Genomic DNA, 15511 nt, shown 5'->3' with positions numbered 1-15511 from the left:
TATTGTATGTACAAAAAGAGTACATATGATTGAATTTTTTCAAAGTTCTAGAACAGCAAATCTACACGTTTATGTATTAGTCAAAACTCATGGAGTGCTACATGAATTGGTTAAGTTGTCCATTTCACTGCAAGTAATTTTACCTCAAAAATAAAAAAAAGAACTCTAAGTAACTACAAAATTCTAGCTAATTATGTTCATATGAAGTTGTTTACAAAATGTACTTATGTCTGCAACTTATCTTGAAATGTATAAAAAATATAAATTAATTAATGAAAAGAGGCATATAGGCCAGGCACGGTGGCTCACACCTGTAATATCAGGACTTTGGGAAGCCAAGTTGGAAGGATCACCTGAGGTCAGGAGTTCAAGACCAGCCTGGCCGACATGGTGAAATCCCATATTTACTAAAAATACAAAAATTAGCTGGGTATGATGGCAGGCACCTGCAATCCTATTGGGAAGCTGAGGCAGGAGAATCACTTGAACTTAGGAGGTGGAGGTTGTAGGGAGCCAAAATGGTGTCATTGCACTCTGGCCTGGGGGGACAGAGTGAGACTTCATCTCAAAAAAAAAAAAAGGCATATAGAAACAAATACACAGGTGACAAAGCAAACAGTAAAGTATTTATTAAAGAATCTAGGTGGTAGGTATTTGATTATTCAATGTACAACTGTTTTAACTGTACCATGTATGAAAATTTTTATTATGTTGAAAAAATACAGTGTAGAAGAAATAAAAGGGGAGATGAAAAAATATTAAACTTATGAAATTTAATAGAATGACCAAATTAGCATCACAAAATAGGATTTTACTCTAACAAGAAAGCAAAAATAGTAGTCATAGCAATAAGGTTACAAAATATTTTTTAAAAAGAAGAATTTAAGATTTAAAAAATCTATATTTTATAAATACTTTAGCTTAGATTCTATTACATATGAAAATATGTTATGTTTTTATAATTTATCTTATAGGGCATCATACACAAACATATGTATTACTAGTCAGTCCCTTATCCTCAATATTGCTAATAAATGGTATAAAAATCCCAGTCAAGAAGACTTGAATGGACATCTCAGGCTGGCATGGTACAATTTCAATACATCTAATGTAGTAACTAATATTGGCCATTACAACATGATATGGAAACAATGGCAGAACCCATAAAAGTAGTCAATTAAGAAAATGTGTAAAACACACATGGTTGCCCACAAACTGACAAAAATATATTTCAACAGAGAAGCAGATAAAGGGTAAGAGCAGACAATCTGAGGAAGAAGGAATTAAAAACATTGGTGAAAATACAATAAGATTTTCAAGTTTCCAAGTAGTCAGGAAAATTAAGTTAGAAAACGCCTTTTACCTGCTGAATTGTTAAATATTATAGTGTTAACTTCCCATACCATGGAGAAAGTACATTTTTCTGTGCTGCTATTTGGATGTAAATTCCTATGACCTTGGGTAAATAATCTGGCAGCATCTATTAAAAGATGTGTGTTCCCTTAGATACATCGACCTCACTTTTAGGAGTTTATTCTGGAGAAGTAAAAACATGGAAGTACATATATTCAAGGATGTTTATTAAAGTATTATTTGTAAGAGCAAAAAACTGGTCACGATCTCAAGATCTATTAAATGAAAAAGGAAAAAAGTATAATATTATTACGATGGAACTATAATGAATTTGAGTCATAAGAATTAGCCCAGAAAAAAAGGTCTATGACATATTGTTGAAGAAAGCAATTATTCATTATAGTGTGATTTCGTTTTGGTAAAAATTTAAGAAAAAGGCCAGAGTCATATTGTTTATATATATGTTTGTATAAAGATGAAGCGATTGAAGAAATCACACTAAAGTGTTAATCTTACCTCAGGGAAAGGGAATAAAGGCACAGTGAAAGCTATTCGATTAGATATTATAACACATATTACTGTGCACTTTAAAAATAATGAAAGAATCATTTTAAAAGGAGAAAGATTGTAAAAAGTATAATTACAAATTATACTGTCTCCAAATGATCGTCAATTGAACTAAATCGGTTTCCTAATGGTAGTTCAAGTAATCATACACCAGGCTAAAATGTTATCACCAGGGTGCTAGCAGTTTAAAATAAGGAGAGTTTTAAAACAGATTTAGGAAAATAAATGTAAAATATATACAAAAAATCAAATAGCCTGCATTTGGATCTGTCTTCCTTTGTCATCAGTTAACAGCTAAGTAACTGTGGACAAATTATATGATAGCCATCCATCAAAGCCTCAGTTTCCCATTGTAAAAGGGAGAGAGAATAATTCATCTCATAGGAGTGCTGTTAGAATCAAAATAATAATTATGCAGGCACTTAAGTGTCTACCAAGAAATGTATGTTAATTTTCATGCTTAACAGTATTGGGGTAAGAGAATAAATCATTTTAAGAATCTCACAAAATGATTTTTTTGGATCACAGAAGGGTAGAAGTTCGGTTGTTAAAACAAAACAAAACAAAACAAAAAACAGAGAAAAGTGACCTAGATTCTAGGTCCCAAAATGCAGAAGTAGAAAGTAAGACAGGCCAGGCATGGTGGCTCATGCCTGTAATCCCAGAATTTTGGGAGGCCAAGGCAGAAAGATTGCTTGAGACCAGGAGACCAGGAGGTAGAGAACAGCCTGAGCAACTTATAGTGAGATCCTGTTTCTACCAAAATAAATTAATAAATAAAAGACAAAAAAAAAATAGCCAGGCATGTTGGCATGTGCAGGACTATAAGTCCCTGCTACTCAGGAGGCTGAGGTGAGAGGGTATCGCTTGAGCACGGGTGTTTGAAGCTGCAATGAGCTATGATCATGCCATTGCATTCTAGCCTGGTTACCAGAGTAATAGCCTGTCTCTTAAACAAACAAAAACCCAGAAAATAAGACAAAGTGGTAAAGAAAAAAAACAATATATATTGAGGCTTTCAAGTTCAGATTTGACGAGCCACCTATTCAGGTAGACAATATTATAAAGACACATTCCAATGTTTGTTAATATTTTGTAATTAGATGACTGATTAATTCAATAAACACTAGGAACTATGTATACATCTAACATATGTATGAGCAAAAAGTACTTGGGCTATGTGAAATAAGTGGCAAAAACAATCCTTGTTCCCTTTAAAAACTTATAAGCAAAATAGTTGTCTATGAAATCAATACAGATTTTCTTGTGAATATGCACACACGGTATGTATATATCCTAATCAAATACTCACTAACATCCAGTTTGAAAATGTAATTATATAATTTAGGAAGAAACCATGTTTACTTTTTGGCATAGGACACAGACAAAGATTTTAGTATGTTCCTCTACTATGTGAAATTTTTATTAAGGGAGACAACGAGAAGGCATTAAAAATAATTATGTTGATAAAACTATCTTATTTAGCAGGAACTAAATTGTCAATGTAAAAGATAGTACTTACTTGGAAAGCTGTCATCAGGTTCTGATTGACAGATAACATCTGAATGCTGACTGGCTGTCAAATTTGCAGATTCTAAATCCCTATAATTGAAAGAATAGAATTTCAAATTGCGTAAAAAAAAAGTCAATTTACAATAGTAAATTTAGCTCTACCCATAAAATTCAGAAATTCACTGAAATTGTATATAAAATTTTGTGTGTATATGCATTCTTTAGTTAAGGGACTACTGCTTTTATCAGATTATCTGAGGGTTCTGAGGCCCCTCAAAATTAAAAACTTGAGTGTAGGAAGATACAAGTGGAACAGCAGAATGATGAAATAATGCAAACAAAAATAAACTGGGAATTTAACAAATGGCATTCTGAGTCATAACAATCTCACTCTAGATTCAAGAAGCTAAATACTATGTTGCTATATATAGCAATGATATTAAAATCAGTAAAACTGATATAAAATAAAACAGAAGCTAATTTAGAGTCACACTGATTTCAATGAATTGAAATCTAGACAAAAGTTATTTAAATTTACTGAACAGTATGTTTTCTCTTTGAAGATATGCAGATTTTTAAAATTTCTAGTATATTGACCAAAATGCTTCTGCACACAATACTTGCTAGGAAAACTGTGGGAAAAAGAGAACTAAATATATAGCAGGTTTAAGATACTATTTACTTTCTGGCACACGTAAGTTTTAAAAATGTTTTCAAAAAGTTTAAAATAAAGTGGCACACCAAAACATGTGTTATCTATTTAACTGGTGGCAATTCAGAAATATATATATATATATATATTCAGAAATATATATATATATATATATATATGTATAATGAGAGAATTAAATATTTTTGGAATCTTAGATATGTATCAAATTTTCCTAACTTTGGCTAAGGTCTAGTTTTCACTGTATATTGCTGTACTTGGAGAATGTGGCAAATGATAGAAGAGAAGCATGACTGTAAAAGCCAGAATTTAACTGTTAGAAAACTTCAATTATAACCCTGGCTCTGCTACTACTTAGCTATATGAACCTATAATCAGTTGATTTGTTTCATTTGCCTCATCTATTTAAAAACATGGAGAATGGCACAAAAGGCTATAAGGATCAAACAGGAACCCATCAGAACCCCCAGGAACAATATGATCTTAGAAATCAGCTTAATGAATACCTTATTTACATTTTCTAAATATTTACATTAAAAGCTTACTTTTTCAGTTGCTCCACATCAGAGTTACTTTCTGGCAAGACCCTGATTCCCCGACCATAACTGGTACCTCCATGAAGATGAAACTCTAAACTTAACATTGTCTGATTCTCTGAATTAATTGATTGAAGTTTGGTATGAAGGCTATAGATTCTAAGAAAGCTTCCAACCTAAAAATAGATCATTTGTTATTTAGAAAGCAGGGGAAAATTAAAATATTTCTGATATTTAAAACTTTAATAACTAATATGGGGCAATGACCAACAACAACCAGGGCACTGACCAATCAGGAAATATACTAAAGTATCTGCAAAGTTGCAAAGTATGCTATACCACTGTGGCTGAATGTCAGCTGCATGGACACTAGATCAAAACTAAGCATATGGACATGTGCATGCATACACATGTGTGCACACACATACATATACACACACATTCAATTCTAATAGATATTTCCATTTTGAAAAAAAAAATTGTGTCTTTGCATCAATAAAATACAATGATTAAGAAATCCATTACCTAAATGGAATTCAAGCCCTCTATTTGACTAAGGTTTCTGAAAATGTCTTGCTTTAACTAGTTTAAGGATTAATTAAATATGATCCTTAAGATACTGTCATTACAAGAATATTAAGAAGAAATTTTAGTGTGGTACCATCTAAAAATAATAAACATCTTCCATCTTATAACTTCTATGGAAAGGAAACTTCTGCATTTGTGCCTGCACCACCATAGTGTGAAACACTCTGTGACTTCAAACATGAGTTAACTAGAGTTTTGAATTAAATGTTCCATAGTCAATCTCACATGTTTTGCTAAACTTAGTCTACAAATGTCTTTAATTATAGACCACTGAGATTTTTCTTATAAGGGAGATTTCAAATGAAAGAGATGCAGAATGCTATTCAAAGATACTGACATCTATCTAAAAGAAGAAGCTAGATCACCTAAATCACATTTATATTTATGAAGAAAGGTTTAGAAACAAAAGGAGTTACGAACAAGGAAATTTAATTCATTTGTATAAAAACAGCACTCCTGACTACTGGGTGACTGACTATAGGGATACCACTCTTTCTACCTAAAAGTTCAGGATTAAGTAACAGACATCTTATGTAGCAGAAAAGCTATATAGGTTAAGAATTCTTTATCTGAAATACTTGAAACCAGAAGTGCTTCAGATTTCAGATGTTTTTGGATTTTGGAATATCTACATATACATAATGAGATATCTTAGGGATGAGACCCAAGTCTAAACATGAAATTCATTTATGTTTCATATACACATTATGCACATAACCTGAAGGTAATTTTCTACAATATTTATAATATTTTTGTGCATGAAACAAGGTTTCTGTACATTGAATAATCAGAAAGCAAAAAGATCTCTATCTCATATTGGCATTCAAAAGGTTTGCATTTTGGAGACTTCTGGACTTTCAGATTACGGAGGCTCAATCCTATCAGGGAAACACATTAAAAAAGATAAATATTAAATGAACTTTCCAATTCTGCTTATTGTAGCTTCTCTTAATTATATTTCTCCTCATTAGTCTTTATTGGTGATGGAGGATATCAGTAAAGGAGGAAAGGAAAAAACCCAGTCTCGGGTGCTACTCATTCATTCCCAAAGATCTTTTTTCTCATTGAATCATGGGTTTTATGAGGAGGAGATAAGATAAAGCCTTTTTTTCTTCTACCTTTTTCACTTACATCTATGTCATAGCCAGGAGTAGTATAAAGAAAGCTAAAGAAGAAAAGCACAAAAAGAAAAATTCATTTTCCTCATAGTCTTCAAAGTGAGACAGTGGAAAAAATATAAAAATTTCTAGTTTTATCTCATTCTTTTTGACTTGATTATTTCATGATTCTTTTAAAATATGTGTACGTATAGATGCATATATATTAGTATAGCACATGTATATACGATTTACAAAAGACTGGAAAGAAGGCCTAACACATGGAGAAAGATATATCTTCATATACTAAAAGCTTTGATTTTATAAAGATGGTAATTTCCTCCAAATTAAACTTTACATTCTATTCAATTCAATCAAAATCCCCAGAAGCTTTAATGGAATCTGAAAACAAAAGCGAATCCAAAAACAAAAGATAATAGTCAAATCAATTCTGAAGAATATGAGAAGGGGGCTTTACCCTATCAAAAAGTACATAAAGAAGAAAGATAATAAACATAGGTGTACATGCAAACCAACATGTGGAGACACAGAGAGAGGGATGTGGGGAGCAAAAAAAAAAAAAACAATGAGAGCAGGCAGAGCACAAAGAAGGTTTGATGTGTAGGGTTTTATTTCCTAAAATGTAAAAGTGTTTGAAATAAATGTGGCAAAACATTTAAAAATAAGGTGAACATACGGGTGTTTATTATACTATCTTCTCTACTACTGTATTTTTTAAATATAACAAAAGTTCTAGGCCAAGATATAAGTTATTCACATAAAGATAAGTTGTTATTATCAAAAATTCCTTATGGAGGCAGCATTGTATTTTTTTAAAAGCTTGACTAAAAATACTACGCAATGTGCCAGGTGTTCTATTATAAAACACAAGTATTGGTTAAGCTTGTCAGTATTAAGATTCTGAAAACACAAATGAAGAATCATAACTAAAAAATTATAAAAACATAGTTTAAAAAACTATTATAGAAGTCTATTTCTATACCTAAACACTAATAAAAAAAAAAAGCAATGTAAATATGGCTACTAAGAAATGACTATCCCTTTAGAAATAATCGAATTATTCCTCATAAACTGTCAAGAATTTTTCTTTAGGTTTATTATTTTTAATTCCCTGAATATGTCTCAAAATAGCCAATCAAATCACAGTTTTTGGTCAAGTAAAAGTCAAAACTTAATTATGACCATGTATATTATGTAATTAACAATTGTTTCTGGTTAAGAGGTGGGATTTAGAAAGCAAAAGCTTTAGTTTCTAGACAAAAGGTGTGAAATGTCAGTTTATGTGACTGAGTCTATGTAAAATGTTCAAGGGAATGATGTAACACACTTAAAAAACAAGATACAGAAAATAGTTAAGGGCAATTCAGGCTCTAAAATGTATTGTTTATAGATGTTGATTATATTCTATAATTGCATTATACTATCCTCTTTATTAAAATAAAAACACATTTTTTTCCTGCTCCTACACAGCAAAATTCTTTTGAATTGGTTCCAGATATTTTGATACAAAAATGCAATTTTAAACAGTTGTCTTGAAAGTACCAAGAATTCATTTATATCAACGTCATGTGAGTGAAGAGTTTCTAAATTAAAAAGAAATGTTACCCAGGTTGTCAGAAAACAAATAAATGTAATGTCAATGTATTAAATAAAAATCTAAAGTCATATTACAGAGAAAAATCCTTTTCATTTTTATATTGCATTGCAGACAAATAACATAATGCTATATCTTTACAGAAAACACAGTACTATATATTTTCTTAATTATGTGTGCTCACATCACCCTCTAGTGAGCAAAATAAAGCAGACCATAAAAAAGGAGAAAAGAATTTGGAAAAAAACCAAACAAAAAAACCATGACACTCACTGATTCCTTCATTCAGCAGCAGCTATTATTTGCTTCATTCTTACTGGAGGGAAATGACTGTGATAGGTGCTATTTAGGACTAAGACAAGAAAAGCAGGAAAAGCGGGGAAACAGAAAGACCTATGGAAGCAGTATAGGGAAGGAAAAGAGAATTAAATGGTGAAGGTAGGTATGTAGAGTGTGGAACTACGGTGAATCTAAAATGTAAATTCTTTTTATTTATGAAAGAACTCCTTCTATGAAAAAACCTTCAGAACTGGACTTAGTATTTTTACTTTTGAAATAAATGAATCAATGTAGATAATATATTTCAGGGAAATAATGTCAAAAAAATCTTCAACGGTCAGTGTTTTCTGATATGTCACTGATGTACTGATGTATGTGCACGCATACATACACACTTACAGAGGACAAAAAAGTGCATTCAATATCTTCCTGAACCCTGGATTTAATCTAATTTATTGATTTGAGTTGGGTGAACTTGTTTTGTTGTTTTGTTATTTTTTTTTTCTTTTTTCTGAAACCCAGAACAGTGTTGACAGTGAACTTATTTGTAATACAATATACAATGGATATATTTGTTCCTCCATGGCCACTGATTTATAAAGGGAAATTGGACATTCAGTGAAAAGGGAAATTCAGATGTTTACTCTTCCTGTCTTCTTTTAACTTCCTATAAGTAGGCTAGAAGATATTTGTGATGTAGATCACTTCCATTCAATGCTTTAAAGGATTAGCTCTGGAAGACTAGATGGGTTTAAACACTGGCTTCATCCTGATAGGAACAGAGGGTGGGGAAATTCTGGGCAGAAGAGGGCAGGTTCCCAGCAAGGACCCTGCCCTCAAGCTGAAAAGCCTCACATCACAGCCCAAAGTGAGAACTTGCATCCATGTTTTCTTGCTCGAATGTTGCTTTTTCCAAAACCACCCATGGCCTACCCCACCTGCCATCCTGTACCCATAAAAACCCCAGGCTGAACCAGCAGAGAGAAGAAAGGCAGCTGACCATCACAGACTATAGCTGGATGTCAGAGAAAAGCAGCTTGATTTCAGAGGGATAGTTTGATGGTGTAACTTGGGAGAAGAACCTGGTCAGAGATGGCTGGATTTCAGGGGAAGACTACCTTCCTGCTCCATCCCCTTTTTAGCTCCCCTTCCTGCTGGGAGCCACTTTCATCAGTAATAAAATCCCCTGCATTTACCATCTTCAATTTATGCTTGAGACTGCATACCTCCTGGATGCTGGACAAGAGCTTGGGTGTCACAACTGTGGGTGTGAAAGGCTGTCACAACAACACTCCACTGAACTATTAACCCTTAAGGTGTCATGGACAGCAGAGCTAAAAGTACTGCAACACTTCCTCTGGGGCTTCAGGGTTCACAGACACTCTCTCAGATGCTGCTGCAGGGCCAGTACGGACTTTGCTTCTGCCCAGGCCCAAAAGTCCTTGTCCCGGTTCCTTCACCTGCTCACCTGTGTGCTCCCCTTCCCACAAGGGGTGGGGCACAGGGGGTTCAAGTGAGTGCAGTTCGCCCTTGCCAGCACTGATGCGGCAGGCTAGTTCCAGAGCCTGTGCATTCCAGTTCCTGCCTTCAAAGGGGTCTGGGAAATATCCTGCTTCAATCCAACTAGCTGTGGAATCTTGAATCATTGGTTTAACCTCTGAGTGCCTCACTTCACATTTGTAGCACAAGATGACTATCATCACCTATCTTATGAAGGTGCCTAGCCAAGGTTACTCATGCATATGAAGTGCCTAGCAAAGGTTACTCTTATTATTTACTGTATTATTTATCATACCACTGTTTACTACAAAAAGTACTTTTAAATAGAAGATACAATAGAGAAAAAAATTCCCTACAATTTTTGTTAAGTACTGCCATATCTAAACTGTGTACCTTACTGTACTTCAAAAGACAGTACGCAAATTCTATAAAGTACACAGCATACATGCACACACCCAATTTATAATATATATTAGAGGTGATTTAACAATGTCTTTAACTAATGAGCAAAAAGTTACAAGCTATATTCTATCAAACCAGTTTACCAAGCTTAACATTAACAGTATTTTATATATCCTGTCATTCTAAAGCAGTATTATTTCACACATTTTTTTCACTATTTGCACAGAAGAGTTATGTATAGCTTAGCTTTAAGATATTTAAGAAAAATTATTTTAAAAAATGTTCTAACCCATTAGATTCATCTTTTAATAATTTAATGTAACACACGTTTTACAATTAAAAAGCAAAAAAATAATTTCTAGACTGTAAATATCACCTATAAATGTAACCATATATAAAAAACTTAAATGAGCAAAAATCATTACAATTTATAAAAACATAAAATAACATTTTTTCCTACTCAACATCACCTTCAGAAATTTTGCCACTTGAACATGGTTATCGTAGACTAAAATATCTACTGTCAGATTTTGTAGCCGATGGATGTGGCTTAAATCACCTTCAAGAACAAGGTCTTGTATTAAGACTCTCCAAGATGGAAATGGTGTCCTGGTGCCATCCCATACCTGCCATAAGAGAGTAGAGTAGTTTTATCATCCTTTTGAAAAAATATTGGTGCTAAAAACAGTTTTTTTTCCTGTTAATAGTACTTAAAAGTAATTCAATGTATGCCTCTTAATATTTACACCATTTTAAATATGACATTATTTTCTGATTGTAAAGAACTACATATGAACTGTGGGTAATAAGGAAAATGTAGAAGAATGTAAAGAAGAAAAAGAGTCACACTGCTGTAAGCCCAGACTAAATATTTTTGAGTCAAGTGCTTTATATAATAAAAACAAACCAAAATAGTCTTGAAATACATTCCTATTTATTAAAATGTTTGTATATAACTAGCAAAATTACAAATGCTCTAAAAATTATAAAATACATATATTTATTTGACATTAATCAAATTATTTCTATGAGATTCAGTCTCATTCTTAAGACAGTTGTAAAGCAGTATTCTGAGGTCTCCACACAAAGAAGTAAACGCTGCAAATTTGAATAATTGCCTTAATATGATGATTTTCTGGCTCGAATTATGCTTTTTGTTCTCCAAACTACATTACAGATAAGACATACAAACTACCAACCAGCTCTGGCTATAAATGATGTCTGATTATTTATTAAAAAATGAAAACATAAAACAAATATTCAAAAGATAAGGTGGCACAAATATAATAGACATTAAAACAAATAAAATATATACACTTAGAGAAAATTCAACTTGAGAGTATTGCTAAGAAAAATAATTTATTAATATACAGAATAGAGAAAAATGTAGAATGATGTTAGATCAACAAATTTAGTAAATTATGCTTTTAATGCAAACCACTGGTGTATCATGGCTACTCAAAAATTAAAATGAATGCACTGTGGTTACTAAAAAAGTACCAATATTTGATATTGTGCCCAGTTTTAGATGGAAAATGTACTGTTTTGTATGTGACCAGAGATTATTTCAAGTAATGTCTAGTTCCTCTGTTTTTTTAAAACTGAAAATTATTTCTGATACATAGGAAAATCAATGTCAGGAAAAAAAAAATCACTCATAACTTTACTTCCCAGAGATAAAAACAGTAAAATGTCGGTTTATAGGCCTTCCAATATATTTTTGCTTTGTACATATATTTTTAGTGTGTAAATGAAACTAATCACTAAGTAAACTATCATGAAATTCTACCTTAACAAGTATATGTTTAAAATGTCATTTTATGGTTACAAAGTATTTTATGGTGACATTTACAATGTTATTTTACGGTCTTCCTACATAAATAGTGTACACAATTCTCTATTGTTAGTATTTGGATTTTTTCTAATTTTTCTACCGTATTCTTATTTTCAACTCTATGAAAGATAATATATTTTTCTACTGTATTCTTATTTTCATACTCTATGAAAGATAATATATTCTTTTAAATGCACCTTTGTAAATATTTAAAATTATTTCCTTAAGATAATGAAAATAAAATTGCTGAGTCGAAGGGTACAAAGAGACTTTTGAGAATTACTTTTAAATTATCATAAGAAAGCCTTACTAATTTTTATTTTAATTATACTTTAAGTTTTGGGATACATGTGTAGAACATGCAGGTTTGTTACATAGATATACACATGCCATGGTGGTTTGCTATACCCATCAACCCATCAGCTATGTTAGGTATTTCTTCTAATGCTATCCCTCCCCTAGCTCTCCAGCCCCCAACAGGCTCTGGTGTGTGATGTTCCCTCTCTGTGTCCATGTGTTCTCATTGTTCAACTCCCACTTATAAGTGAGAACATGAGGTGTTTGGTTTTCTGATCTTGTGTTAGTTTGCTGAGAATGATGGTTTCCAGCTTCATCCATGTCACTGCAAAGGACATGAACTCATCCTTTTTTATGGCTGCATCATATTCTGTGGTGCATATGTGCCACATTTTCTTTATTCAGGCCACCACTGATGGGCACTTGGGTTGGTTCCACGTCTTTGCTATTGTGAATATTGCTGCAATAAACATATGTGTGCATGTGTCTTTATAATAGAATGATTTATAGTCCTTTGGGTATATACCCAGTAATGAGATTGCTGGGCCTAATGGTATTTCTGGTTCTGGATCCTTGAGGAATTGCCACACCGTCTTCCACAATGGTTGAACTAATTTATACTCCCACCAACAGTGTAAAACCATTCCTATTTCTCCACATCCTCTCCAGCATGTGTTGTTTCTTGACTTTTTAATGACAGCTATTCTAACTGGTGTGAGATGGTATCTCAGTGTTGTTTTGATTTGTATTTCTCTAAAGACCAGAGATGATGAGCTTTTTTTCCCCGTATGTTTGTTGGCCACATAAATGTAGTGTCTGTTCATATCCTTCATCCACTTTTTGATGGGATTGTTTTTTTCTTATAAATTTAAGTTCGTTGTAGATTTTGGAGATTAGCCCTTTGTCAGATGGACAGACTAAAAATTTTCTCCCTTTCTGTAGGTTGCCTGATCACTTTGATGATAGTTTTATTTTTGCTGCGGAGAAGCTCTTTAGTTTGGTTCCCATTTGTCAATTTTGGCTTTTGTTGCCATTGCTTTTTAGTCATGAAGTCTTTCCCCATCCCTATGTCCTGAATGGTATTGCCTAGGTTTTCTTCTAGGGTTTTTGTAGTTTTTGGTCATACGTTTAAGTCTTTAATCCATCTTGAGTTAATTTTTGTATAAGGTGTAAGGAAGGGATCCAGTTCCAGTTTGCTGCATACGGCTAGTAATTTTTCCCAAAACCATTTATTAAATAGGGAATCCTTTCCCCATTGCTTGTTTTTGTCAGGTTTGTCAAAGATCAGATGGTTGTAGATATGTGGTGTTATTTTTGAGGCCTCTGTTCTGTTCCACTGGTCTTTATGTCTGTTTTGGTACCAGTGCCATGCTTTTTGGGTTGCTGTAGCCTTGTTGTGCCTGAAGTCAGGTAGTATGATACCTCCAGCTTTGTTCTTTTTGCTTAGGATTATCTTGGCTATACAGGCTCTTTATTGACTTTTCAATGTTGTATTTTAAACTAACATTTACGTGACAGTTGTTTCCACTTATCTAAAAAAGTTATCTACTACAATTAGATGCAGGCATATGCAATGTTTCTGTAGAGAGAAAATGCAGACTCAACTATTTCAGCTAAAAGTTGGCATATTTTATCTTAGAATTTAAGAATTTTTTAAAAACATAGTGGTCAAAAGATACAATATGCCTCACTGCATAGTAGTAGAGTCTTTGTCATTAGAAGTGTTCAGTGGCTAGCAAATGCTCATTTGTTAACAATATCACTTTTGCCAGAGAGTGTGACTCGCTGACCTAAGATTCCCACTAACTTTGATTTTATTTTGCTTTAGCTTCAGTTTTATCATATTTGACTTATTTAACTTTATGCATAACATGCATTTACAACTTTATCACAGTATTCCATGTGTATATAAATGTGGTATTTTCAACTGCAAAAACTTTGTATTTTACTCAATATCTAACTTCTCTGTTCTTTAATATGGGCAAGGTGTAAATGATAATAAAGCTAAACTCCAAGACTTGTCCAAGTGCCACTGCACTCCATTTCTCGCCTTATTTCAAAGAGAGTATAAGAAATAACCACAGGAGCAGGCTTGAAGAGGCATTTTTCAAATGCATCCTCCACTGGATGTCCTGGCAAGAAAATCATCAGACATCCAGCTTCTCCAGAAGCTATTTTCTAAACTGGGATAGGTGGAAACAGAGATTTGATGGGTCTTAAGTTACTTCTATATCTTACTGATTTAAAAGTAAAACATAGTAATAAAATTGCTTCAAAACTATCCATGATATGCCTATGAAGTAGGCAGTGAAAGACATAAGAAGAGAACCCAACATCAATAGGACAAAAAATTAATTGAATGAGAGGGAAGGTGACCTTGACAGGGTAACAAAAATATTCATGTATATGACTATAAACCATAAGATAACAGAAAACAAGTCTACATATTATTAATACTAAAATTTTAAAAATACGTAAGTCATTCTATATTTAACATGTAGATCTGATAACACTGTATTTCTCTAGAAGAAAAGTGTAAAATTTTAAAGAAGAGTAGAGCTGCATGAATATTGAGGTTCATCAAAAATAGTTAAAGTTCTTAGTATAACAGAGTGTGCCTATTTATCTCATCAGAATGCTGAAATATAAGCTCTTTACAGGCATGCAAGTGGTGCTAACTTATAATTTCAAGTATTAAAAAAAAAATGTACCTTTAGAAGAAATGATGCTCCATCCACTTCTGCTTTGCCCAAGAGCTGACAAGTCAGGTCAAAATACTGCATTGGCTGAACATCACACAATTTTAGTAATGTCCAAGACGGTGACATATGAGTAGATGCCCAAACACGTAAGGCTTCTACCATTTTGTGGTCCTCTGTAGTGAAGTTAAAATACTTGCTTGAAGTACGAGGTATGATAGGTGCTCCCAAAGTTCCCTCAAATGTCAAAGATGCAAAGCCAGGGCTGGTGATACCCTGAGTCTCCTTTTTATACACTTGAATCTAAGAAAGTAGGGCAAAGTAGAAAACAGATACAAATAAAATAGCTTACTGATGAAGAATCTATGAACCAAAGAAATTGGAAAGATTATCAATTTTGTCAGCATAATTAAGAGAGGGCATTTTTAAAAAACTATTTTTCAGTTAATTACCATATGAAATTCTAAACTCAACTGGTGCTGTATCAAGATACAGAACTATCACATAAACTGTGAACCTCTATGCAAAGTTCATTTACATTTTTTAAAGAGGTAGGTCGTAG

At 32.8% G+C, this 15511-nt stretch overlaps 1 protein-coding gene across 14 annotated transcripts in view; it reads right to left on the bottom strand.

Moving 5' to 3' along the window:
* POT1 (protection of telomeres 1) overlaps nucleotides 1–15511 on the bottom strand; it is a 157375-nt gene that overhangs the window by 65921 nt on the left and 75943 nt on the right. For all 14 annotated transcript variants that reach the window (XM_074379122.1, XM_074379119.1, XM_074379120.1 and 11 more), the window contains exons 7-10: nucleotides 14962–15252; nucleotides 10590–10745; nucleotides 4648–4814; nucleotides 3443–3522 (exon numbers count right to left, since the gene is read on the bottom strand). In XM_074379122.1, the coding sequence (XP_074235223.1) occupies nucleotides 3443–3522; nucleotides 4648–4814; nucleotides 10590–10745; nucleotides 14962–15252 (694 nt within the window). The remainder of the gene's footprint in view (nucleotides 1–3442; nucleotides 3523–4647; nucleotides 4815–10589; nucleotides 10746–14961; nucleotides 15253–15511) is intronic.

This window comes from Saimiri boliviensis, chromosome 10 (assembly GCF_048565385.1).
Source record: "Saimiri boliviensis isolate mSaiBol1 chromosome 10, mSaiBol1.pri, whole genome shotgun sequence".
In the NCBI taxonomy this organism is placed as follows: domain Eukaryota; kingdom Metazoa; phylum Chordata; class Mammalia; order Primates; family Cebidae; genus Saimiri; species Saimiri boliviensis.
Note: the sequence above shows the minus strand (reverse complement) of the source record. Positions and strands in the feature narration are given on the sequence as shown.